Raw genomic sequence first — 24,680 nt, forward strand, 5'->3', positions numbered from 1 at the left:
AATTAGCTAGCCAGTCTCTTTATGAATGGATGCATATGTCAACTTGAGAAAATCAGGTACACTTGAACAAATAACAAAACAACAGCAAAAGGACTCCTCCAAGACCAACTTTCACAACACACTGAACACAGGTGAACATTTTCAGCTTACCTGAAACCATAATAGACATTTTGTTCTCAACGGGTTTTGCTTCAGGGACTAGATTCTACATTTGACATCAAGTGATGCCTGTAAACAAAACATTATCATTAACTGACATAGAACAAACACTATAGGCCCAATTAAATGTTAAAACTATGTTTAGCCTCGTTCTAAGTGGGTTATTTTTTATTTTACTTGGCATAGTTTTGTTCAGGGTTTTCAAAGAAGAGGGTTATTAGATCCTATTAGATGACTTTTTCTAAAAATATCAAATAAAAAATAGGCAGACACGCAACTAAGGTGCATTTAATCATTTTAATTCCAGTGACGGTAACATTATACACACTTTCAACATTCAAAACATCTCAAAAGCATAACTACATATGCAGCTGAGTAACAATAAGGCATTAAGCATTGCCTTCTGCTGATTATCCAGTGGTTGCCACAGTCCCTCTAAATCAGGGGTACCCAGCCACCCAAACACTGCACATTTTGCGTTGCCTCCTTAATCAAACACACCCAATGCAGGTCATCAGCTCATTTGTGTGGACTTCAAGATCTGAAATAGGTGTCAGACAAAGGAGAGATTCAAAATGTGTGTGCGTTGTGTGTGTGGGGGGTCCAAGAACATGGTTGAGAACCCCTGGTCTATATAAATTATTTAGCAAGTGCCAAGCTGGGTTGATAATCTAATTGAATATCCAGCAGTAATGTTCAGAGAAACCACAGCACCAAGCTACTGATAAAAATCCGACTTTATATAAAATACTGTTTTATCTCAGTGAGCAGTGGATGAGCTGCATGAGTGTTTCATAGTACATCTGATATGAATTAAACTGACACGCAGGAGTGTTATCGTACATATCTAGTTGAAACCAAACATTTATGATTACATAAACATTCACTAAGGAGCCATTCACACAAACTGTTTAAATGCTTAATGTCTTTCAGCTTGATACGGCAATATAAAAACAGTATTTTTACTGCAAAAGATTAATTGGTCAAAGAATTGGTTTGTGTGGTGCATGTTTATATAGAAAAACAATTGAGTAGAACGCAAAATAATGCTCTGTATGTACGGCCCCGGAGAAGTAAAAATAACAAAACCAACAGTGGAGGACTTTGAAAAGACATTTAAATGTTCATAATATTAATTTAAAATAAATAAGTATGTCAGTAGAATGTTAATCCGTAAGTTAACAGTCTAAACAATCAAAAAAACAACAACAAATACAACAAATTTAAATTTCAACTACGCAAGTAGAAGTGCCATCATAAGGACAGAACTGGAAGCCACCATTTCATGTCGTAAACATAATGATGGTTAGTTGTAATAGCTGTTACTAGAAGAAAACAATGACTCAAATGCCAATGCCGTGCGCAACGTTTAAACTGGAGATAATAAAGTGTTCATGCAGTATGCTGTCTTGGAAGAAAAGTTAGTGTTCATCAAACCACATGCGAGAAGGAGGCAGTGATGGAAGGTGAATGGTGTAGAAAAACTGACAATGTTTTAAACTTTTGGAAACTACTATAAAATGTAGGCTCATGTCAAATTGTTAGGTGGCTCATGTTGCAATTTAGTGGAGTAACTATTGAGGAGTCTTTGTGAGAAGTTAAAAGTACTTTCTGTCGAATCTTCAAGTAGTCCTTTGAGAATACTTTGTCTTAAGTCTCTACAACACCCAAGACAAATTCCTCAAATTATATGTAATAGGTGTGAGCGGTCCATTTCTCAGTCTGACTCAATGGCTTTATGGGGTTTATCCTTTTTCTAGAATGTCAGTGTAACAGGCAACTGAAGATAAGAGACAGAATGCTAGTAAAGAGTAGCATGACTCCATGGCCAAGGGGTCCAGGTAAATCACCACTATTGGCGTTGGCTTTAGCATCCACGCCACTGCGATCCTGCACCTGTTTTTCTGCATGCTGTTCCGCATAGACCATGTACAGCTCGACACATCGTCGTGCTTTCATTTGCTCAATTAGTACAGGATAGCCAATCTCCATAATGCTAACAGTGTCACCGTCATCATCACTGGCTTCTGCTTCTCCTTCCTGGATCTGCTTTTGAGGTTGACTGGATATTTCGGCTGGGTTTGAGACTATAAATGAAGGGGGATCTGTACTGGCTCTTTCAGCAGTACTGTTGTTGCTTGTGGCATTTTCTTGAGCGCCGTTAGGATCATCTCCTACTTCTGCTGCTTGAGTCTCAAAGAGGTCAATGGATCTCCTTGGTCTTTCTTCCGATTTCTCCCGAAGCAAGTCAGTCCTTTTAATACATTTGTCCATGTACTTATCATAGGACTCTGGTGGAGGATTCTGGAAGATGTCATAAGGGTTACCATTTCCTTGTCCCGTAGAGCTAGATCCTGCCTCGCCTGGCTTGCCGCCTTGGGAGTTAGGGTTTCCATTCACGTTACTTTCGGGGGGAGTTTGGCCATAACGTTTGTACATGTAGTTATTGTAGTAGTATTCCTCCTGTGGATTGTGGAAATTGAAGCGGGGACGAGGGAAACTTCCGAGGCCATATCCCAGAGCCATACCGGCCACCGCCCCTACCCCAGCAGCCATAATCGCCTGCTTGCCAAATCCCCTTGAATTGCTATTAGGGGCCATTCCCATGCCCTGCACTGACTGGGCAAAAGGTGATCTGCCCCCTTGCCCATAGCCACCGTAATTGCCCCCATAGCCTGGGCTCATGATTTTGTTGTTGGGGTTCCAGTAAGGATACTGTGCCGCTCCTGGATATCCACCTGCCCCTGCCCCTGCACCTGCAACACCTCCACCAAACTGGTTAGGGCTGGAACCTCCTCGGACTGGATAACCTGGATAAGAGCCTCCAGCTGGATAGGGGTTTCCTCCGGCTTGTCCAGGATACCTGTTGGAACCTGCTCCCCCTGGGTAGCCACCCTGTGCTGGATAACCACCTTGGGCTGGGTAGCCACCTTGGGCAGGATTTCTACCTTGGGCTGGGTAACCACCTTGGGCTGGGTAGCCACCTTGGGCTGGGTAGCCACCTTGGGCTGGATAACCACCTTGCGCTGGGTAGCCACCTTGGGCAGGATTTCTACCTTGGGCTGGGTAACCACCTTGCGCTGGGTAGCCACCTTGGGCTGGGTAGCCACCTTGGGCTGGGTAGCCACCTTGGGCAGGGTTTCCACCTTGGGCTGGGTATCTACCTTGGGCAGGGTTTCCTTGACCTGGATTAGAGCCAGCTGCTGGATATCTGCCCTGGCTAGGGTACCCGCCTCCAGTACCGGGATAGGGGGGTGGATTCTGGTTTGGTACTTGAGGTTGGCGAGGATAGTTTCCAGGGGCCGAGTGTGTCCCTTTATTGCTACTGCTGCTGCTGCTGCCACCTTTGCTGCTGCCACCTTTGCTTCCTGTGCTGCTTCCACCTTTGTTTGAGCCAATTTTGCCCAAGCTAAATCCGCCTTTACCGCCCCCACCTCGTTTGGCCAAAACGGACACCACAAGAGCCAGGCAGAGAAACAGTACTGTTAGGCGACCCATGTCTGTGGAAAAAAGAAAGAGAGGTTCAATGAAAAGATTTAGAGATCAAGTTGTCAATTTTGGTATGTCACATTTACATACATGCCTGGTTATGCTTAATAGTCTGATAATGTAATTATTAATATTCAAGTTGGACTTGATACAGAGTCAATAACAGAAATTCAGGAGAGAAAATGTGAACAGAAACAAGGCCTTCATTGATCAAACAACAATGCTTATGACCAATCTTTACTCATGACAAAAATGCTATAGTGACGATTGGGTAAAGTTTTTCTTTTGCTTTCAAATGGAATTTCAAATGAGTGTATCTATGAACTAGCGATAACAAACTGCGTCATACTTGTAAAGAGTATTGGCTAGTTCGTAATAAGTATACACACTAGTGCTGCATGATTAATCATATCGCAATCGCAATGTCAAGCCGGTGCGATTATATGATGCAAAATGCTGCAATTTTATGAAATAAATAAAAGCATGTGCTACCTCTGTTATATGGCGATATTTTGGCTATAAGATACCCAACACAGAGCAGAGAGAAATATTGTGCAGGATTTGTAAAATTAAAGTTGCTACATCATGACAAATTTATATCAGCACCTGAAACAACACAGAGAAAAGTTTGATGAATGCATGACGGTGAAAGCCCAGATTAGTAAAGAGACAGCTAAACAAAACAAAGAACAACCTGTAAGCCGAACATAAAGCATGTGTGAGTTTGCGAGTGTCGCACCATATGAAAAGGCTTGTCTTGTCTTGAAAAGAAATCACTGACTCCATAACGGACTATTTGGCAGGAGACACGATGCCCATATACACTGTTAGCAAAGGGGGATTTCAGAAAATGATCCACACACTGGACAAGAGGTAACAGGCAGCTTCCCATCGCAAAACTATTTCTCTCAAGTTAGAATCCATAAGCTTAACAACAAATGCGTGGCGAGGTTCAACTGGAAATGGCTACGTTGACGTTTTTTTCAACCACTACGGACACTTAAAAACCCTATTAGCCTAACTGTGCACTTTGTCGATGAAGAGTTTGAACTGAAAAGCCGCTGCCTGCGGAAATTTAAACAATAAATACAGTTTTGTGGCTCTTTAATGTGTCTGACAGATCGCTGTAGAGCCTCAGTTAAAGCTAGTCGTGAACCGATCATTTCTTCCTTCTAGTTAATTTGTAGCATCAAATTAACATGAATGAACATAAGAATTATGGCGGATTATGGTTGGTCAGATCGCCTGTCAATCAAACTCCCTGCAAAGGGTCAATTAGTGGACTAGGTTCCAGTGCTTTGGGCCATCAGTAGGGTTGCAAAATTCTGGGAATTTTTAAAGATGGCAACTTTCCATGGGAATTAATGGGAATTAACAGGAATTTATGGGTATAAAGTGGGAATTTTCAAAGTTGAGGGTTGGCTCTTCATAGCGAACTTAAATATAGTTGGGGAAAGTATATTTTAGCATAATCTTGACTAAAACAAACAGATGCCATTCAAATACACTTGAATATCCATGCCATTGCTCAATCACATGCACATGGAACACTGCTTACTGCATGGCTATTGAGACCACACCCCCTACTGGCACTGTGCATGCCTCCATCACATGTACAGAAGCCCAAAGCACAAGACTATTGAAGGCACACATTTGAGCCTGTGGACTAAACAAAGTGAAGTAAGTTTTGATGATATTATGGGGAAATATATTTATTAAATGTTTAAATTGCAAATATCACATACAAATGTATTAATCTAGTAGCAATGCTGATAAGTTAGATGCTAAATAAGCTAGCATAACTTTATTTACCACATAAGGCAGATGCTAGCTACCTCATGTGGCTGTTTTTCTCTGCCTCCTGCAATATGTATTCAAAATCATTCCAGTTGTTTAGCTAGCCTTACTATTTATGTATCTGTTCATGCCATTGCATTAGTATTCTTACTAGGGTTGGGCCTCGTCCATCGTGATGCCTGACAGACATCACAATGTTTAGCCGACATCGCGATGTCCCCCCCCCCCATGGTTTCCATGGTGACGCGTCATGCTTGGCACATGATTCACCACAGCCAAAATAGCGCTGTATGACAGATTAAGCGCTTTTATTTCTAAATATTAACAAACTTGCTTACCATGTCATAAACTATCTTCCATTCCGATTCTCAAATATGTGTAAGTGAGTTTGTTTTGTAGTTTAAAAAACCTTTATAAGTTATCTTGATCTGTAACGTGAATGGGACGTTTTGGAGGGAGAAGGTTTTTTTTTTCATTTAACATTTTGAATGGGACTTTGTGGTGATTTTTTGGATGGGGGTGCATTTTTGATTGAGTGGGGTTGGGGGATGAGTAATATTTAACCCAATATTCCTGTTTTTGTTCTTCCATGAAACAAGTGATTGTTCAGTAAAATAATTAAAAATTGTTCTGTTCTACTTACAAATAAATCTGTTGAAATATCTGTTGAAAACATTTTTACCCGCGGATACTGCAGATAATCTGTGACTCAGAAGGGCCAAGTTATAAAAAATAAATTTCGGTTGGGTCGCGGGCCGATGAGATATAAATTATTAATGTAAGACACGGAACTCTTATTTCATGGTAAAACGCAATGAACGTGCGTCACTTAGCCTACTTTTGTTTTCAACAACGCATTTCTCTTCAGGGAAAAGCAATCAAGGAAACCATGTCTAGAGCACCTTCTAGTGGTTCACCTCTCAAGTGATAAGTTGTTACGTTTTGGTTAAAGCAGAGGAGGAAGCAGGATCCAAGTGCAGTAGTCTTTTATTAAATAAACTCAAAACTTTACAAATACAAACGCAGACTCAGACTCGGGAACGGAACAACCACCATAGTGCAACACAGGGCTTAAATACACAGACAGACAAGCTTAATAAGATAACAAGGGGGCGTGGCTAATAAGAAACACCTGGGGAGACTAATGAACATTAAACATAGGGATAGGGTAAGATTGGGATTTGGTTGAGGGTTAATTGCATGTAATTATGCATCATTTACTGTTATTACTATGGTAAGTACATGTAACATGTAACAAGGACACTGTATACATGAATATAAATATAGTGTTACCGAAAGAGGATTTGAAAGGACCAGTTCTTGCTTTTTTTTTTTTTTTTTTTAAATGACCAACAACAGTTTTAGTGGTTTGATTGAGTGAACCACTCACACATTTAATATACAGTTTCCTTTTTGAAAGAGTTTATACACAGCATATGTTAAATCCTGCTTAAATGTCCCTGTTTGTTTGGACAGAATGTTCAAAATATCTTATTTTCATGAACATACAAATTTGTACATTTATTGTTCTATTTATTTAATTAGCTGTACTATTGAGACAATAACAAGTTTGCAGTAATGCATTTTAGTTTAAAAATGATTTCAATTTGAAAGCACTGTGCATTTAGTTGTTGTTGCTAGTTTGAGTTGAGAAATACACATTTCAGCATTATCAGTAATCTGTGTGTGCATTTTCCTTGAGAACCAAGCAAGTTGACTCATGATACCATTTGTTTATTATATCTCAATCGCAATATTGACCTCAATAATCGCAATATGTCATTTTCCCCAAATCGTGCAGCTCTAATACAAACTCACTAAATAGCAAGAAATATATGCATGCAAGAAATAATTACATGTATATAATATATACATTTAAACACTATTTAAAGCTTTGGAATCTGCAGAAGGTAAATGAAAGCTGGATGGCCCACAGTGACAGACAATGATTATGCTTTACATTTACATTAAATCATAAGAAAATAAAAAAATATATATTATCCCCACTGAGCTACACAAACCTTTCCTAATTAACATTGAAATAAACATTAGGAACCTGACACTTCAGATTTAAGAGTTTAAAAGTGTCAATGTAGCTCCATATATTGACCTGCCTCTCCTTCCTCCAATGCCGAAATGAATGCTGGGATATTTCTGCCGTCAAGTTCACACAAGTTACCAACCGATGCAAACACTTGCGGGATTTTTTACCGTTCTTGCCAAAATTCAAACTTGTGTATTGTTGGGAGTCTTGGGACAATAGGCTACTTGGGCCACAAAATATGAAGTTTCACAAGAACCCAAGTACAGACAAGAACACAGATTGAGAAAGGCCCATGGCTACTGGGACTGTATCTCAGTAAGTTACCTATAAGTCAAACGCCCAATTACACAATTAAGATTTTCTTTAGCATGGTGACTTCAAACATCCAGTTTCAAAATTATCTCAAAATAGGATAATTTGTGTAGCTTCTAAACTAAAACTCCAACATCATCAGATTTTTATAATAGTTTTAGGGAAGCAAATGAACACATTAAAACCACACACACACACACACACACACACACAATGAATGTTAGGCTGGGGCGAGTTTTTAAAAATGTTAGAAATTTATAGAATTTGTATAGAATAATTGAAAAATGTGTTGCCTTTTATATTTTTGATTTAACATTTTAAATGTCCATTGCCCTTTGTGAGTTTGCCCAATATAGTGTAACAATAATAGGGTCAACATGAACTGTATATATATATATATATATATATATATATATATATATATTATTATTCAGATCAATAACGTAACCGTAAAGACGTTATACTTGGGTGCAACATTTGACAATTCTGACAAATAGCAAATAGTCACTGGAGTAAAAAAACGTGACTTGCCACCTAATGTGCTCAGATTTTTCCACAAATATATGACGTCACAAATGTATTATTTCACTTTAATTGTCTAGTTTAACAACCCATCATGCTCATCTGAGTATCTTAGTACATGCCTTACGACAAAAGTATTTACAGCAATGACAACGGTTAGTGTGTATCGGTCTGTGAATCTCTATGGGTGTGTGTGTCTCTCATTGTATAGAGGCCATTTCCAACACAGATTCGCGGCTTTACGCCAGGATGCGCTAAACAAAATTAATCTAAATACTCATATTTGATATATCGTAATATATCAAACTAAAGTATCACCTAGTGCTAATATCATATCACCAATAACAACAACAACAACACGCAGTTTATTTTATTTTCCTGTTAGTGTTATATAACATATTATTTAATCGTTCACGGGTGATGAATGTGTTGGATATACTGCTAATATGTAAATATTTTAAGTCGATATGCCAATGTATAATAAATGTAAACAAAATCAGGCCTCTGGTCTCGCGTAAATTCACAAATGCTTTAAATAGCGGACCTATATTAGGCGTATGACCGTCAACGTCACCTGTTATTATAAAGCAAAACGGCTAGCTCCAATAAACCAGTGACTAATAACATAATAGGTCTGTTTTCACCAATAACAAACCGTGTTTTAATAGCTAACGTACCTTTGTGTTGATTTCAGAGCGTTGTCCTGGGTGAACGTTTCCCTGGGATGCGCGACGCCGTTAATGTCGATGAAACTTTCCACTGCTGTGCGCGCTCACGAGATGAGTAACTGCCACCCTCTGCGCATGCGTACTGGTTCTTCCTCTGACACAATTTACCAGAACTGTCCTGGGGATTCTCGGCAGACCTTAATCATGTTTACTTTATATATTTATTCATTTAGTAGATGCTTATCAACATACCCTTATCAATGTTCAAGTAAACAGCAAAAGTAATGCATTGTTTTGTTCCCATTCATTACTACTATGCAGTAGGTTTCCATATCTCCATCATATTACTAACACGTTTCAACATAAAAAAAGGAGTTTATTTAAATTATGGAGGTACATTTTTCCCCATAAAGTTTTTTAAAGCAAGGAATTGCAACTGATGCTTAGTATCCAGTTTGCCTTATCAAATCACATCAATCATAACCAACCATTTAAATCATAAACAACAAATCCCATCAACCATGGCTCCAACATATATTGCAAATCATATGCAAATCAGATCAATCATAAACGACCATAAATAACACACACCGCAAACATTTAGAAATTATACCTTTTATTGACAGTCCAGAGTAATCTGACACTCTTCGTGAAGTGAATTTTGTGGGAAAACACCACCCCCATATTGTCTACATCTACTTTACCATCCCATTTGTAGCAGCTCCTGTGTACACTTCCGAATTTATTACACGTGACGCTATATTTAAATACATGGGTGATAATGTAATCCCACTTAAAAACAAACCAGGTAATTAAACAGAGACAGTCCATCCAGTCATCAAACTCCATCTTTTGTGTAATCTAAATTACACATTCTGCTCTTTTTTCCCCCCAGTCTAATCTACTTACATATAGATTTTTAAAAGGCTTTATTAAAGTGGGCTTAAAGTATAAAAGGCAACAACATAAAAAAGACGACAGACTAAAAGTAGAAAAAAAAAAAAAAAAAAAGTACATTTGCTTATTAATTGCCCAAATTTCCCAAACGTGGTGGAGAATGCCAGACAGCTGAGCTAGTGCGTTTGAAGAAGCGAGGTTTGGTCCGCCTGAAGATCGCCTCCAGCTTGGGTGGTTCAGGCTTTCCAAAATATGAATTGAGATCCAGTGGGTTGTAATAGTGCTTCATTATAGACTGCTGCAACTGCATACCTGCACAAAACACATCGCTTTAAAATAATACAGTAACATGCTGTAGATACAGCAAAATAATCATGTACTTTGTGTGGGCTGATAAGCAGAATCTGAATCGTTAATTTAAACGATATACCCAACCCTACTTAATAGTTTTAATACTGAATCGCTACATTATATTTCTCAGCAACGAGGGGGGTAACATTGCTGTTTTTGAAACTCATAACTCTACTATTATTAGAAAGATGCTGGTCAGACCAAGTTTATTATAGTTTTGCATTTTTAAATTAGTTTTTATTTTAATTTTCAAATTTCCTATAAAAGTTAAGTTAGTTTCATTAATGGGCTTGTTAGTTTTTAATTTTGTAAACACATTTCCATTTAGTTTTTATTAGGGCTGTAACGATACGCGATATAAAATCGAAATCGCGATACTCAGGTCCACGATCCTGTATCGCGATGTGAGAAGGCAGAATCGCGATCACACCCCTTCCAACTCCCAGAGTTATCCTTCCTGTCCAGAACCAGGGCTCGAATTTCGGCGCGGGATTGCGGGTATTGCGCATAATTCTAATCATTCCCGCAGGTCTCCCATTTATAATGCGGGAAATTCCCGCAATCGTAATCCACACAGATAATAAAATCAAATCATTCTTTTAACAACTATCTTCCAGACGCAATTTCACAAACAGCGTGAGTGTTCAGCGGTGCCGCGCGCGTCTTCTATCTCTTCTCATAATGTGTTGCGCAAGGCAGGCATCAAGCGCTGCGGCGATAATACACACTCGCGTTTTGGAGTCGGGACCATAGACTGTAAGGTCGGGACATGACGGAATATTCACCAGCAGTGCATCGTGACTGAAGTCTTTTTAAGTCTTACCAGTTTAAACATTCAAGCGATTTTAAACTAATCAGTGCTCGCGCGCTCTCTGAGATTATTTTCTATGCGCACATTCATAGAAAATCCGCCTCAAAAACAGCTGGCTAGTAACTATTTTTCGCGGATTATATTGTTTTAACACGCAAAATTGTCAATTTCGGTCTTTGTGAGTAGGCTATACTCTAAATATAGTCGGTTTTGTCTTTAATAAGCATAAAACGCATGCCATAATGAACACAGGATACGTGCACTAGCTCTTAAAGTGAACGCAGCCATATGTGTCTGTCATTAATTTTGTTGTCAAAACAACAAAAGATGGCTTTAAGTTAAAGGAATCAGGATTAATAGCCTATGTATTTAATTTATTCAGGACTAAAATACTACCCAGTGTTATTTTCCATTTGATTACTTTATTGAGTATCTGTATATGAATAGGCTAGTAGTGTTAGACCTATTCAAAAACTTCCATTTCGGCTCAGTGTGCTATATCTTGTCTAATATGGGTGGATTCTTGTTTAGTTTCACATGAGATGGTTATCTTACTTCGAATTAAGGTACAACTGTATTTGCATAAGGTCTAGACATGATAGAAAGTGGTTTTTGCTTTGAAAAGCTTGCGCTTTTTCGTGTCAAAAGCACAAGGTCTTGAGACGCATCTTTTTAAAAGACGCAAGACTCAAGTGCAACGGTCCTACATTGAAAAATAAATTAGCGTAGTTGAATAGAAAAATGTGTATTTCCAGTACAGAATGAAAGGTTATCATTTACGAAAACAACAATTTATTTTCGCTAATTATTTTATTTCATTTTTCAGTAACTGTTGTTAGTTTAATTTATGTTGAATTTTCTATTTTATTTCAGTTTACAAAAATAACCTTGGCTCAGACACAGGTCATTTCCATCTCTCGCGATAATTTAAATTAATGCTATAATTGATTAATTAAAATAAATGTAATCTTACACACTACTTTATCTCTGTGTCTGATTCAAAGCGGGCAGAATGCAAGATCTAACGAGCTGTAATTGTCAAAAATAACCATTATTTTTACCCTTTCCGGTCAAATATTTCCCTGCAAACATCAATAACAGTTTTTACTTGTCAATGCTGGCAAATGACCATGGTATAAGTGGGATAATCCACGACTAGCTGTGCATTAAACCATTTGAATGCACTTCGCTTCACGACGGGTGTTTCTTTATCTCCAATACATCCAAATCTTCCCATAGATTATCACTTTACTTATAACTGTGAAAAGTCACACTGAGTGCACAGATGGAAAATTAACTACAAATAAACATTTCCAGCATTTGCCAAAAAAGCATCATACCCTCAGCCCAGGACGGGATGGGTTTTCTGGGTGCAGATTCATCATCTGTTGAGTCATCGCTGTTCTGGTCCATGCCGTAATCTTCTGGATTCACTAAAACGGTCACCTTCTGGCCCTTAGGAGTGATCTGGTAGGACTGTGGAGATTGCTGCAAGGTATAAAACAAGGGATGGGGTCAGAAACCAGCTGTTCTAGTCACCTGAGATTGCTTTAAATGCTTTTACACACAAAAAACAACCCTCGAAACCCAAAACCAAACTAGAACTCAAAAAAAATTAAGGTTGAGTTTAATTTAGGTTAAGTCTTCATCTTTTTTCCTTCTCTGGGAAATATTCTGTGCTTACTAATATTATCTGACACGTTCCCTCCTTTAGCAGGGAAAAGATGCATCACAGTTGCCTTGACCTCACCTCAATGTCCACGGTCACGTTGAGTCCAGCTCCGTGATCTATGGTCTTATTTTGAGCGGCTCCTTTGCCAACTGGAGTTTTCATGCCAGAGTTCTGTGGAAATGGAACAATATAGCTTTAGTAAAAATATTTATTAGTAGTACGTAACTCAGGAAAGGAAAGGCATTTACCTCAATATCTACAGTCATGTTTAGAGCTGAACTCTTAGTTATAGTGGAGTTGAGCATGTTAGCTGCTTGTGTTTTTGAGACCTGTTAAATAATTTTTTTTTAAAAAATTGGATTCACAATGTATTAAGTATAAACGAAAATGTAACATTAAAATGTATTAAAGGTGCAGTAAGCAACTTCTGAGAAACGCGGTTGAAAGTGGATCGGACAGAGCACCAAAACATTTGTAGCCAATCAGCATTAAGGGGCGTGTCCACTCGTGATGGGGGGGTGCCTGTATTGTAGGGATGGGACGGTATGAAAATTTCATATCACGATTATAGTGTCCAAAATTATCGTGATTATCAATATTATCACGGTTTTGTTAAAATGAGATGAAAATGTTCAAAAAGAACTGATGCTCACACTGAAAACATTTCAACAAGTTTGATATTTGAAAATCAACAAACAACAAATAAAACAAGCAGCTCTATGCAGTTTTTTAAGCAAGATTCTATTCTGTGGCATTTCCTTCTTTATAATGACCGTGGTCAATAGCAACGCATTATTACACGGCGCACATCCATGTATCACAACGGACGCGCGCTCGTTTCATTCAAATACAACTTGCCGCCTTGCGTCTCCCCGTTTTATCGGAGTTGATTTATTGTTTACAGAGTTTGATAATATTGTTGTGATCATCTTGTCTGGACGATTGTTTTGTACGCTGTACAAAATGGATTTATAAACGGGTAAGATTTAAAACATTAATCTCAATTCAATATGTCCCCGTAATTATGTGGTAAAAATAAAATCGGTGTAACAAGTGTACAATGAAACTATACATTACTATCCCTTAAAAATGTCACTCTTAATAATAGTCTTGTTTGAAGTTGTTCGTAGGGCTGTCGCGGTGAAGGAATTTCCCTTGCGGTAATTTTGAGTGGCTCAATAGCGCGATATGCGGTATTACCGCCATTTATTTATTTATATTTATTTGTTGCTATAAATACGTGTTATGATGTGGTCAGCATACACAAAAACAATGTAACCAATGTAACCGAAACTAAACAGCGTCTCTGCGCATTGAAAGACTGTCACTCAGCGCGCAGTTACATTGTTATGCCAACAGACTGTCTTTGAGTGAGTCATTAAACCGTTCATTCAACGAAAACGTTAAAAAAAGCTGATTTCTTAAATGATAGATGTAATGAAACAAGGCGTTAATTATTTTTTTAACTTTGAGCTCCACTTTTCAAGGCTCAGCTGGCCAGCAATCCTTCACTTTTGGGCAAAGCTGAAGCAATGCTTCACTTAATAGAGACCAATGCGTGACTCGCTGCTTTCCCCCCACGGCTTCCTCGCGCTGTGTAATGCTGACCAGCGCTGACGCCATTCCTGGTAAATAGCCTACCCTTACACGTTAAAAGGATGATACGACAAATATTTCGCTTTCCTTGGAAACGGCAACCTTTTCACGAATATACATGACTTGACTTCAAAGACAGACGCAGGTAATCGCACGCGCTCAGGCGATCTCATTCACTGTCTGTTTAGGCTTAAGTCCAAATCCACGAAGCCTCTGTACAAATCACCATGATAAACAGTCTTGTTATCATTATTAACTTATTTAACATTCAATACACATGGTACGAACTACGAAGGGTGGCCTTATGAAAAAAAGAAAACTCGGTTTGGCGGTTGCTGCGGTTACTTGCATTCCTCTGCGGTTGGCCTGTCAGTAGCGCGGTACCGCAATATTGTGGTTATCGCGACAGCCCTAGTTGTTCGTTTGTCTCTGGCTCAAAGCCACTTGCTGCGAACTTTTCTTCGTGGAAGCTTCACGTCTATTTTAACATTTCAACTCAAAACAATATTTTGTGCCCAATTATTTCCCAGACGTAGTTTTGGTATTGAGGTCAAAGTTAAATTGCCTTGCGTTCGCTATACAACACTGGGTGATGGTCACACAAGACGACTCGGAAGATTTGAAGTGTTTCTATTGCAGCGACGTTTTGTTCGGCAGACAGGGTGACCATCCTCGATCAAGTTTCCCTTAGGACTTTTGTAAAAGCGAAAATATGACCACACCTCAGATTTCGTCTTCTTAAAAGGCTGAAAAATCTCCCGAACACGAAAAATCTCACTGGCTTCCGCCATTCCTTCTCGAATAATAATAATTTAAGAAAAAAACATTGCGCGCTGCGCCTGCGTCAAGACGAAAGCGGGATGAGTGTTGCTGGCTGGACAGGATTTACAGTGAGTTATTAAAATCGTTTTAATGATAATTAAATTTTAAACGATAATAATAACCGTCAGTATATTTTATCGTGGTTTATCGTGAAACCGGTAATCGTCCCATCCCTACTGTATTGCATAGAATGTTTGTGAATTTGGAGGCGGAGCTATCAAGATATGGGAGTGTGATCCTTTTGGGTAGGGGCGTGTTTGTTTTGGTGACTTCAAATCTCAATAGCGTTTCTCAGAAATCACTTACTGCAGTTTTAAAATTAAAATAACAACAAAAATACAATGTATATTTTGTAATAGCTATTAATAAACAGTTCATTTCTATAAAATACGAGTGATTAATTTAAGCGTTTTCGGCAACTGACCAAAATCCCCTTCAAAATATTAAGAAATAATATTAAAATTATGTCGCACAAGGCTATGACTTCATTACCTGAGCGGTGACTGTATGGGACACAGAGGCGGAGACTGCAGAGGCTTGTTTCTTTTGGGCGTTCCTCTCCTGTTCGGCCCTCCTCTGCTCCTCCTGTTAAAGGAGCACTCAGATTTAATGAGATCGTCATGTAACGTAGGTGCTACACAATTTCAAAGCTGAGGATTGTTCAGTCCTTATTCAGAAAGCAAACAGAACACTTCAGATGTTTAATATCAAGTTATGTGGAGCTGGATTTTAGACCTCTGGCTATGTTTCCATCCAAAGTTGCGAATATAACTTATGCGCAAAATTGGAATATCGTATAAAACATTCGCGAATAAAGCAACGTTTCCATTCCATGCGTTCAAGACAACAAAGTCCTCACTTCCTGGGAAAATTTGTCAAAATATTTAATAAGAAAATGGAAGTTGCTGCAATCTGGAAAGCCAATGTGGCTATTTTTCCTACATCATAAATGACTCAGGGCACACAGACGAGATGCAATACCAAATGCTTGGATGCCTGGTGTTTGGGAATGAGACGGTTCAGGGAGGGAATTAAACATCTGTCATTCTGGTGACAGACTTTGGCTCAGGCATTTCAGAATGACCAGACCAACATTTGAGATGCGGTGATGCGATTGGTTCGCTAGTTAGTCCAGTTATCCAATCACATCCTCTGTTGAGGCAGTCAGAAGTTTTTTGTTGGACATTGAGGGATTTATTTGGTAAATGTGTTTCCAGTGTAGTTTATATGCGCATGTCTCTTTATCAAAAAAAAAAAAAAAAAAAAAAAAAAAAAAAAAAGTATCCGTCTCAATTGAGCACATAAGATTATGCACAATTTTTTAAAATTTTGGCATTTCCATCCAAAATGCGCATAGGTGGATGGAAACACAGCTAATGGCATACTACAATAAAATCCTCACCATCTTCCTCTTCTCCTCCATCTCTCTCCTCTCTTTCTCTCTGGCTGCTCTCTCCAGTTCCTTCTGAAGAGCGACAGCCTTCTCTCTCTCTAGTCTTTCTCTGCAAGACACAAACGTGCATATTTAATATCTTTGAAAGTCATGCTTTCATTTCAAACACATGCACATTAAAGCACCACTAACTTCTCAGCTGCAGCCTGTCTTTCTCGCTCCCGCTCCCGCTCACGTTCCCTTTCCCGCTCACGCTCGCGCTCCTTCTCTTTCTCCCGCTCTTGTTCCTTCTTCAGTTCCAGAGCACGTGTGGCCTCGGCCAGTTTGCGGGCCTTCTCTCGCTCCTCTTCAGCCTTGCGTTTAGCCAGCATTTCCTGGTGTCGCCGCTCCTCTTCCTCCTAAAGCAAAAGATAAGTATGTAAATTGGCTATTGTAGCATTAAATTAATCAAACGTGACAGTAAAGACATTTATAATGTGACAAAAGATTCCTATTTCAAATAAATGCTGTTCTTGCACACTTTCTATTCATCAAAGAATCCTGAAAAAAAATGTTATGGTTTACACAAAAATAATAAGCAGCAAAACTTGTTTCAACATGAATGATAAGAAATGCTTTTCTGAGCAGCAAATCTTCATATTAGAATGATCATGTGACACTGAAGACTAGGGCTGTCACTTTACGTTCGAAAATCGATTGGACCAACCAACACAAGTTTCGAAACCGAAAATAGGGAATCGATTTTAACGGCCTTTTTTCTTTTTTAACCAAAAATGTGTTTTAGGAGGACAGATCAATACAGCACACAGAACATGAAGGATGCTGGAAAATAACAAAGTCTTTTCTGCTCACCAAATGCTTTTTAATATTCGCTATTACTTCAGTGCAAGTGAACAAGCACGCCGTTATTTGTTGTGTAGTGACGTGTGTGTTCAAGTAAGCCAGAAATGCGCAGATTCTGCAATACGCTGCATTTAATACATCATGAGGATCACGAGTTGCGTATTTGCGCTAAATCCGCGCAGATTTGGCTTACACGAACTTCCCCAGCAAAGTGAGTAAACATAGAAACATGCAAAATTGGCTAGTGGTTCATTTTTACCCGCATTTGGCGGGTCGAGGATGTTAATTTCAATCCCTGAATGTTGCGCTCCTGTTTGTCATTGTGCACGAAACTTCACGCCAATAAATCATCAGAAATATTGCTGACTTGTGCGTCTCAAGCGCGCTCTTTACGCTCGTCCTAATGCCTGTTAGGTGTCCGTGGATTTGCCTACATTTGGTGTTGAAAATGGAAACGTCTTTAGACATGGAAAATCGATTTTACAATCGATTCAATGAACACTTATGTCTCAAATCAAACAGGATTTTTTCACAAAAGTGACAGCCCTACTGAAGACTGGAGTAATGATGCTGAAAATTCAGCTTTGATCATAGGAAATAAATTACATTTCAAAATATATTCACATAGAAGTTTTAAAATTGTGATATACTACCGTTTTTACTGTATTTTTGATTGAATGCATCCTTGCAAAAACATTAAAAGAAATCTTACAAACCCCCCAAAAAAGTAGTTATATATATATATATATATATATATATATATATAAACAAATCTTATATTAGCCTTGATATTATTTGCCATTGGTTTGAAAGAAAATAAGTGGTTGCAAAAAGAATAAATAATTCACAATTAGTTTGAAGTACACTTTCAATATTGAAGGCTGTCCCATTAACATACTTGCAAAACTTCTTTCAACATGGTCTCTCCACTTGAAATGCTGGTGTTGACTTACAGCTTGCTGAAATTTCTTTTGTCTGGCTGCCTCTTCCTGTTTCTTGCGCAGCTCCAGTTCTTCCTGTCGTTTAGTGGCCACCTTCCTCTTGGCTTTCTCCTCTGCCATTCGCTCAACTCGCAGCTGAGAGAGAGAGAGAGAAACACCACAACATAAAAACCCCCCTTAAAATCAAATACTGGGTTTCCATTCAGTCTTGAGAACTTCACTACCAACCATATCATTTTTCTTCTCCAGCTGTGCCATTTTTTCTTCAATCTTCTTTTTCTTTTCCTGCTCCTTCTCCTTTTCACCTTTCACTCGAGCCTCAACAACCCGTTTCAAACGCTCATCCCGCTTTCTAAAGTGGACAGAATTCACAGTGAGTCCCGATTTGCATTCACACTTAAACTAGATTAATAATTCAATTGCAATTAGTCGATCAATCAAAAGCACCTCCCCACCTTTTCATTTCTTCCTGTTTCTTTCGTCTCTCCTCCTCAATCTTTATCTTTCGTTCATTCTCTTGTTCTATCTTCTTGTTCAAGGCGTCCCACTTCTGTCGTTCTCGCTCCTGGAGGAAAAGTGTTCATTTTAGAGTTACCACGATTACAGGAATTAAGTGAAGAATGACTGAGGTTAGGCAAGGACGATGAAATCTAAACCAAATACAAGGACGGCTGCTTTTGCTGTGTGAAAAGTGAATAAAAACAGTTCTTGCCAACATCTCAGATACACAAATGGGTGAAGGTGAACTTCCCAAGCCAGAGACACACACACACATTTATACACCACATGAGTGATGAGGTTAATCCGACAAAGTCTGAATGGGATGGTCAGTTCTGTTTCAGTTTAGACAAAGTGCCTTCACTGCCCGAAGGAAGTGTAGTACAGCCCCTTTCACACAGATTCCCGGGATCGTTTGATTTTGGTTCATTCACACTGCCAGTGTGATGGAATCTGTGTGTGCGTGCGTTCACACACATCCCCTAGAGACACATGACTCTAGAGAAACCACGCTAGTGCATTTTTTCCCCTGATTCGATCATAAACTAGTGCATTGCGTAGCATTTCACTAATCCGGCGAACGATCTCAGCGTCATCACTCTGACACACCTCTTACGGCATTGATTACACCTTTTGTTCACACAGGGTGCGTTCCGGGACTGATCCCGGGAATATTACTAGCGCCTCATTCCGGAATCAATCCCAGGACGTGTTTGCGTTCACACAGAAGGCACTAGCAATTTTATGGGATCGCAGCGCTGTGAGAAAGGGGCTTATTGAGGTAAGGATTAAGCAAAAAAAAAAAAAAAAAAAAGGAAAAAAAGAAGCCCATTCATAATGTAAGAAAACAGGAAGTGTCAAACAAAAGGGAAATCTAATAGTTGACTGACATGGAAATGACACCGTTCTGCATTCATTGTTTATACTCACCACAGAGCCAGAGCCCAACTGAGGGGAAAAGACAGGAAGTACAGTTACCAACTAAAACCACTTCTACTTGGAGAAGCACATTAGCACGCATTTACCATTGAAGTAACCTAATAAATTACACTACTCTGAAATACAAAAATTACAGCCCTATGATTTCCACAACGTGGGCGGAATAGTGGAATTTACCGTATAACACCGAATGTCACAGAATTGAGAAAATTTCAGATGAATAAATCAAAAGTAGGGCTCTTCACTTAAAGGGATAGTTCACCCAAAAACTCAGCTTCAAGTTGTTCCAAACCTGTATGTCGCTGTCCCAGTTTAAAACTAGATTAAAGACGCATCTCTTTAGCCAAGCATTCACATAATGCTTACCTTTTATACCACTGTTGAATCAGATCGAATGCATTAATATTATGAACAGCAGCTATGCTAATTATTTCCCATCTGCTTTTCTGCTGTTGGTAAATGGCGTTCGTCAGCTCCAGTTTGTATCCAGCCTCTCACGGAGACTTCAGATGCCCCAACACCTGCGATGATATGACTACACGCCTGTGAAGAGACCACTCAACGCCGGCGATATGTTATGCCCTAAATTAATACATGATTAACTAACTGTATTTTTCTATGTACATTTCTGAAATGCACTTTCTGTAAAGCTGCTTTGAAACAATATGTATTGTGAAAAGGCTATACAAATAAATTTGAATAGAACTGTATGAGTTTCTTTCTTCTGTTTTAAGAACACAAAAGGTATTTTAAACTGTGTTGGTGACCATAGTATGTGACTTCCATAGTATTTTATTTCCCTACTATGGAAGTCAATGGGTGCCTTCAACTGTTGGATTAACAACATTCTTTAAAATATCTGAACACAAATCTTCATTTGTGTTCAACAGAAGAAAAACTTATACAGGTTTGGAACAACATGAGGGTAAGTAATGACAATTAAAATTTTTGGGTGAACTATCCCTTGAATCAAATCGCAATATGGACTAGTGTCTGTGAATGTTAAAGTGCAAAACGACAAATTTAATCTATTAATGTTTTTTTTTTTGTGTGCGTTTTTTTAATTATTTTTTTTATTAATAAAACCGACTCCATGGGGTCTTAAATATGCACAGAGGAACAGTCTGAAAGGTGTGCCCACCTTGACATCGGTTTTGGTGGCAGATTGTTTGATGAAGGACTTCATGATGTTGCTGCGGCCCAGAGATCCAGGCGTCATCATCAGCATCTGGTTCTTCTGCACCGTGTGCACGAACGAGCGCATGTGTGGAGCAATACTCTACATGCACACAACAAACAGACACATAATGGATGATGGTCTGGACTGATCAAAGATTGGCTAATCCAATCCTCAAGCAACAGGCCACAAATCAATACAAATCCTTTTACGAACTCAAACAACCACAGAGAAACTTAACGTGGACTTCTGCAGAAAGCTTTTCTTTACAAGAGTCAGGGAATGTTTTGGCTTCATGTTAGGTGGATTGCTGGCATTACGATGGTCAGAGACACTCATACCGTGAGGCATTTCTTCGGAGGAGATTGCTTCTTCTTGGGTGTGTTGATTTCCTGAATTGTTGACTCAGCTGCCCGACGCTTGGAGCCTGAACGCGTAGGCCTGACGGAAACCCACAAAGACCATTAGAAAACATATACAACATTAATCCACTAACTATAATGAAGAATTCGAATTGATGGTGTGCTTACCGGACATCTCCTCTGGACTTTGACCTGCTACTGTCATCTATTACAGGAAGATTAATAAATACAGTAAATCAAACCTTACTAGTCATCCCATATACACCTTCTGTATTTACTCTGGTAGACTTGTACCTGTATCTGAAGTACGAGCCATGGATCGTGTGAAGCGACAGTTCTCAACGGTGCTGGGAGTTTCAGAAATCTCTTCTGGTAGTTTGTCTTCTTTTATCTCAGTTTCCTTTTCTTCAGTCTTCTCAGGTTCAGGTTCCTATGATATCACACAGCCGTGAGTTATTTACAAATGGCACTATGCATAAAATACTTACTGTCATCATAACAGAAATGGCCGTGTTTGGTTAAATGTGGGTGTTCTGTGACTCCTATTTCTCACCTCAATTTGGACGACTTCAGGTTCAGGGTTGGTTTCAGTGGGCGGTTCGGCCATCTTTTGTGGTGCATCAACCCTAAACAGAAGCGAGAAACGGCGTTTAAAATATCTCGACTGATAACCAAAAGGTTGTGGGTTTGAATCCCAGAATTAAAAAAAAACATCATATGCTGAAATTTCAAAGCAAACTCACTGTTCCTCTTTGTTCTCCATGTCCTCAGGTTCAATGTCCATACAAATGTCCTCTGGAAAATGCAGTGCAGACATAAACATCACCATTCAGTTAACATACAAACTTAAGTCACTTTAAACAGCATGCATGACTGTCCGAACAAAGCGATAAATCCTAAAAAGGCATTCACACAGACCTCAAGTTATTCATTTCTAATTCGAGAGATGGCGATTTGAAGTTCAGTTTTGACTGTGAATGTAAATGGTCTCACCGCTGACGGAGCTGCTGCAGGTCGAGTTGCCCAGTCTGGCTTTCTTCTTCAGGAAAGAGCGTCGGGACGCCCTGCGAACAGCTTCCTGGGTCATGCTATGCCTGAGTCCCACCAGCGAGCGCCGCCCAACCAGCGAGCGCCGAACTGATGTCCGAGACGAGCCCTGAGGTGTCGTCTGCGACCCGGATGCAGCGATGGGGATTTTATTGGCGGATCGGCCTAGAGACAAACCAGCACTCAGCATCAATTCTGCGCTCAGACGCTCCGAGGAGGGAATCTTCACCACGGCTTCAGACACCAGGATCTGATCCGGATTGGAGCCCGAATCCTGGACCTCAACAGGTTCTTTCACTTCTGGAACGTTCTCTGCCACTTCTTCCACCTCTTTGGTTTTGGCGCCACCTTTGTTACGGGTGCTGCGCTTGACGGGTTCGGTTTCAGCCGGAGCGGTGGTTTTGTTGCGACGTGTGCGGCGAGCAGGTTCCTCTATAAGGCTTCCAGAGCTGTCGTTCGGGACGTGTGCCGTAACAAGCTCAGAGATGCTGTTCAGGGTCATCTGGACCGAGGAGCGACGCAAGTTGCTGCGTTTCCCCTTGGAGAAACTAAAGACAGACAATGACATCATTTACTATATCAGTATAGGAAAAAAGAGGACAATTTGGATTTATGTATATTAAAGGAGAGATATCCAGAGCCATACATATTAATAATCAGGATTTTTTTCCGGCTAAATTAAATCTGTTCATCATATGAAGCGATCGAGTCTCTTCAGAAAACTTGTACTTAACCACTAAATTCATATGGATTCGTTTTACAATCCCTTTATGAACTTTTTGAATTGTCAGTGTCAGTGTTGCGTAGTGGTCAATGGAAGAACAGAAATCTCTCAGATTTCATCAAAAATATCTTAATTTGTGTTTCGAAGATGAACGAAAGTCTTAAGGGTTTGACATGAGGGTGAGTATTCATTTTTTGGGTGAACTATACCCTTTAAAATACTTCTAAAGATGTTTCTATAGACATATAAAAGTTTTTTTACCAAGCAAATAAACAAAAATATTAAGACATTAGAAAACCAGCATGGTCAAAGCCCTCACCGTCTTTTGCTGTGAGACTCATTGAGATCCATCGACACTCGTTTCCTGCGGTTTGTCTTTTTCTGCGATGGAGTCTTCGGCATGAGCTCCGGCTCAGTGCTGAAGTCACTGTACAACAAAACATCTTTTTTATTAACATGTCTGATGACCATAACAGTGAATCTCACATAAACACACAAAGAGACACAAGCCACTAGTGACAGACTATATGGGCGCAGAACACAAAAGTATTAAGCGTATAACACACTCCACCTCACATTACCGGTCTCTCTCACCTTGAAAACATGCGATACGCTTCCTGCTGGATCTCCTCCAACCACACCATGTGGACAGTCTCAATTTCATTGGTAAAATCCTGCAGCTTCCCATTAAAAACCTGCATGAGGGAGCGCGTAGACTCCGGCAAGGAACTCATGGTGGCGCCCCTGGAAATACAGAAGGAAGGCTCTGTAAAATGTGTAAACAATAGCATTTTGGGAGATAAATAACTAGCATGCAACTGATCAGAAATTAACTTTGCACTATGATCCAACTGGCACTTTTGCTGTGTTTGATCATGCTGTCATATTAAAATTAAAAATGCATTCAATTACACTACATACACACTATTGTGTTGAGTTTCGATGAAAATGGAAAAACATGCATTTGCTTTTCCGTGGAAAATGTGAAACCCTGACAACAAAGAGCAAAAGGTCCAGATAATCATTCATATCCATTTCATTTGCATCCAGGTCTGCAAAGGTTGACATAAAACCTGCCTTATTTGACATCTGTCATTTTACAATAGTGAAATACAGCATTTAGACTGTTTTTCTCAAGAAAGAAAACGGAAGTCATTTCACCAATTCGTTTGACGCCGGTAAGTTAGATAATTACATACAATTTCAACACACTTTCAATTGTAAAAGCATAACATGGTTTATTGATTCTTTTATTATTATTTTATCAAATAAACAAATGTTAACACAAACTACATCTTTTGGTTTTCAATTAACGGTACACGTAAAAAAAAATTATTTAAGTATGACTAACGTTAACGTTACATTGAGAATCGCTAGCCAACCCAGCTAACCTAAACAGTTGTATAATAATAGGATATAAAACGTCATCTACCTCTTTCGACTTTATGAACGATCGCACTGCAAAAACAAAGACCCGATGATCCAAAGTTATGATCCTTCCTTCTATTTTGTTTATAAACATTAGATGCTAAATTGAAGTTACTTTTTCCTCTATTCGACACGACTGCCTCTTGTTTTCCAGGCACCCGCTCAAAAACGGTTTAAATAGTTTAAAA

The 24,680-nt window shown here is 39.2% G+C and overlaps 2 protein-coding genes across 6 annotated transcripts; both read right to left on the reverse strand.

Moving 5' to 3' along the window:
- Positions 1-878: 878 nt before the first annotated feature.
- On the reverse strand, positions 879-9,139 carry prnprs3 (prion protein, related sequence 3). 5 transcript variants are annotated; one of them, XM_056272570.1, is made up of 6 exons: positions 9,001-9,139; positions 3,324-3,659; positions 3,231-3,287; positions 3,162-3,185; positions 1,221-3,071; positions 879-1,124 (listed from the first exon to the last, which is right to left on the reverse strand). In XM_056272570.1, exons 2-5 carry the CDS (start codon positions 3,655-3,657, stop codon positions 1,924-1,926), a joined length of 1,563 nt encoding a protein of 520 aa, XP_056128545.1. In that variant the 5' UTR covers positions 3,658-3,659; positions 9,001-9,139; the 3' UTR covers positions 879-1,124; positions 1,221-1,923. The 5 variants fall into 5 exon arrangements, with proteins under 5 accessions (XP_056128545.1, XP_056128543.1, XP_056128544.1 ...); XM_056272568.1 differs by having other exon boundaries at positions 3,144-3,185; XM_056272569.1 differs by having other exon boundaries at positions 1,221-3,035; positions 3,108-3,185.
- Positions 9,140-9,590: 451 nt separating this feature from the next.
- On the reverse strand, positions 9,591-24,667 carry incenp (inner centromere protein). Its single transcript, XM_056272521.1, has 20 exons — positions 24,497-24,667; positions 23,659-23,808; positions 23,384-23,491; positions 22,287-22,888; positions 22,037-22,088; positions 21,847-21,919; positions 21,588-21,723; positions 21,462-21,498; positions 21,273-21,372; positions 20,896-21,033; positions 18,773-18,882; positions 18,546-18,669; positions 18,330-18,452; positions 16,726-16,931; positions 16,543-16,642; positions 15,633-15,725; positions 12,971-13,051; positions 12,801-12,893; positions 12,391-12,538; positions 9,591-10,200 (listed from the first exon to the last, which is right to left on the reverse strand). Exons 2-20 carry the CDS (start codon positions 23,796-23,798, stop codon positions 10,016-10,018), a joined length of 2,649 nt encoding a protein of 882 aa, XP_056128496.1. The 5' UTR covers positions 23,799-23,808; positions 24,497-24,667; the 3' UTR covers positions 9,591-10,015.
- Between the last annotated feature and the right edge of the window lie 13 nt (positions 24,668-24,680).

The sequence above is a fragment of the Rhinichthys klamathensis genome, unplaced genomic scaffold (genome assembly GCF_029890125.1).
Source record: "Rhinichthys klamathensis goyatoka isolate OS25496 unplaced genomic scaffold, OSU_Roscu_1.1 h1tg000341l_1, whole genome shotgun sequence".
In the NCBI taxonomy this organism is placed as follows: domain Eukaryota; kingdom Metazoa; phylum Chordata; class Actinopteri; order Cypriniformes; family Leuciscidae; genus Rhinichthys; species Rhinichthys klamathensis.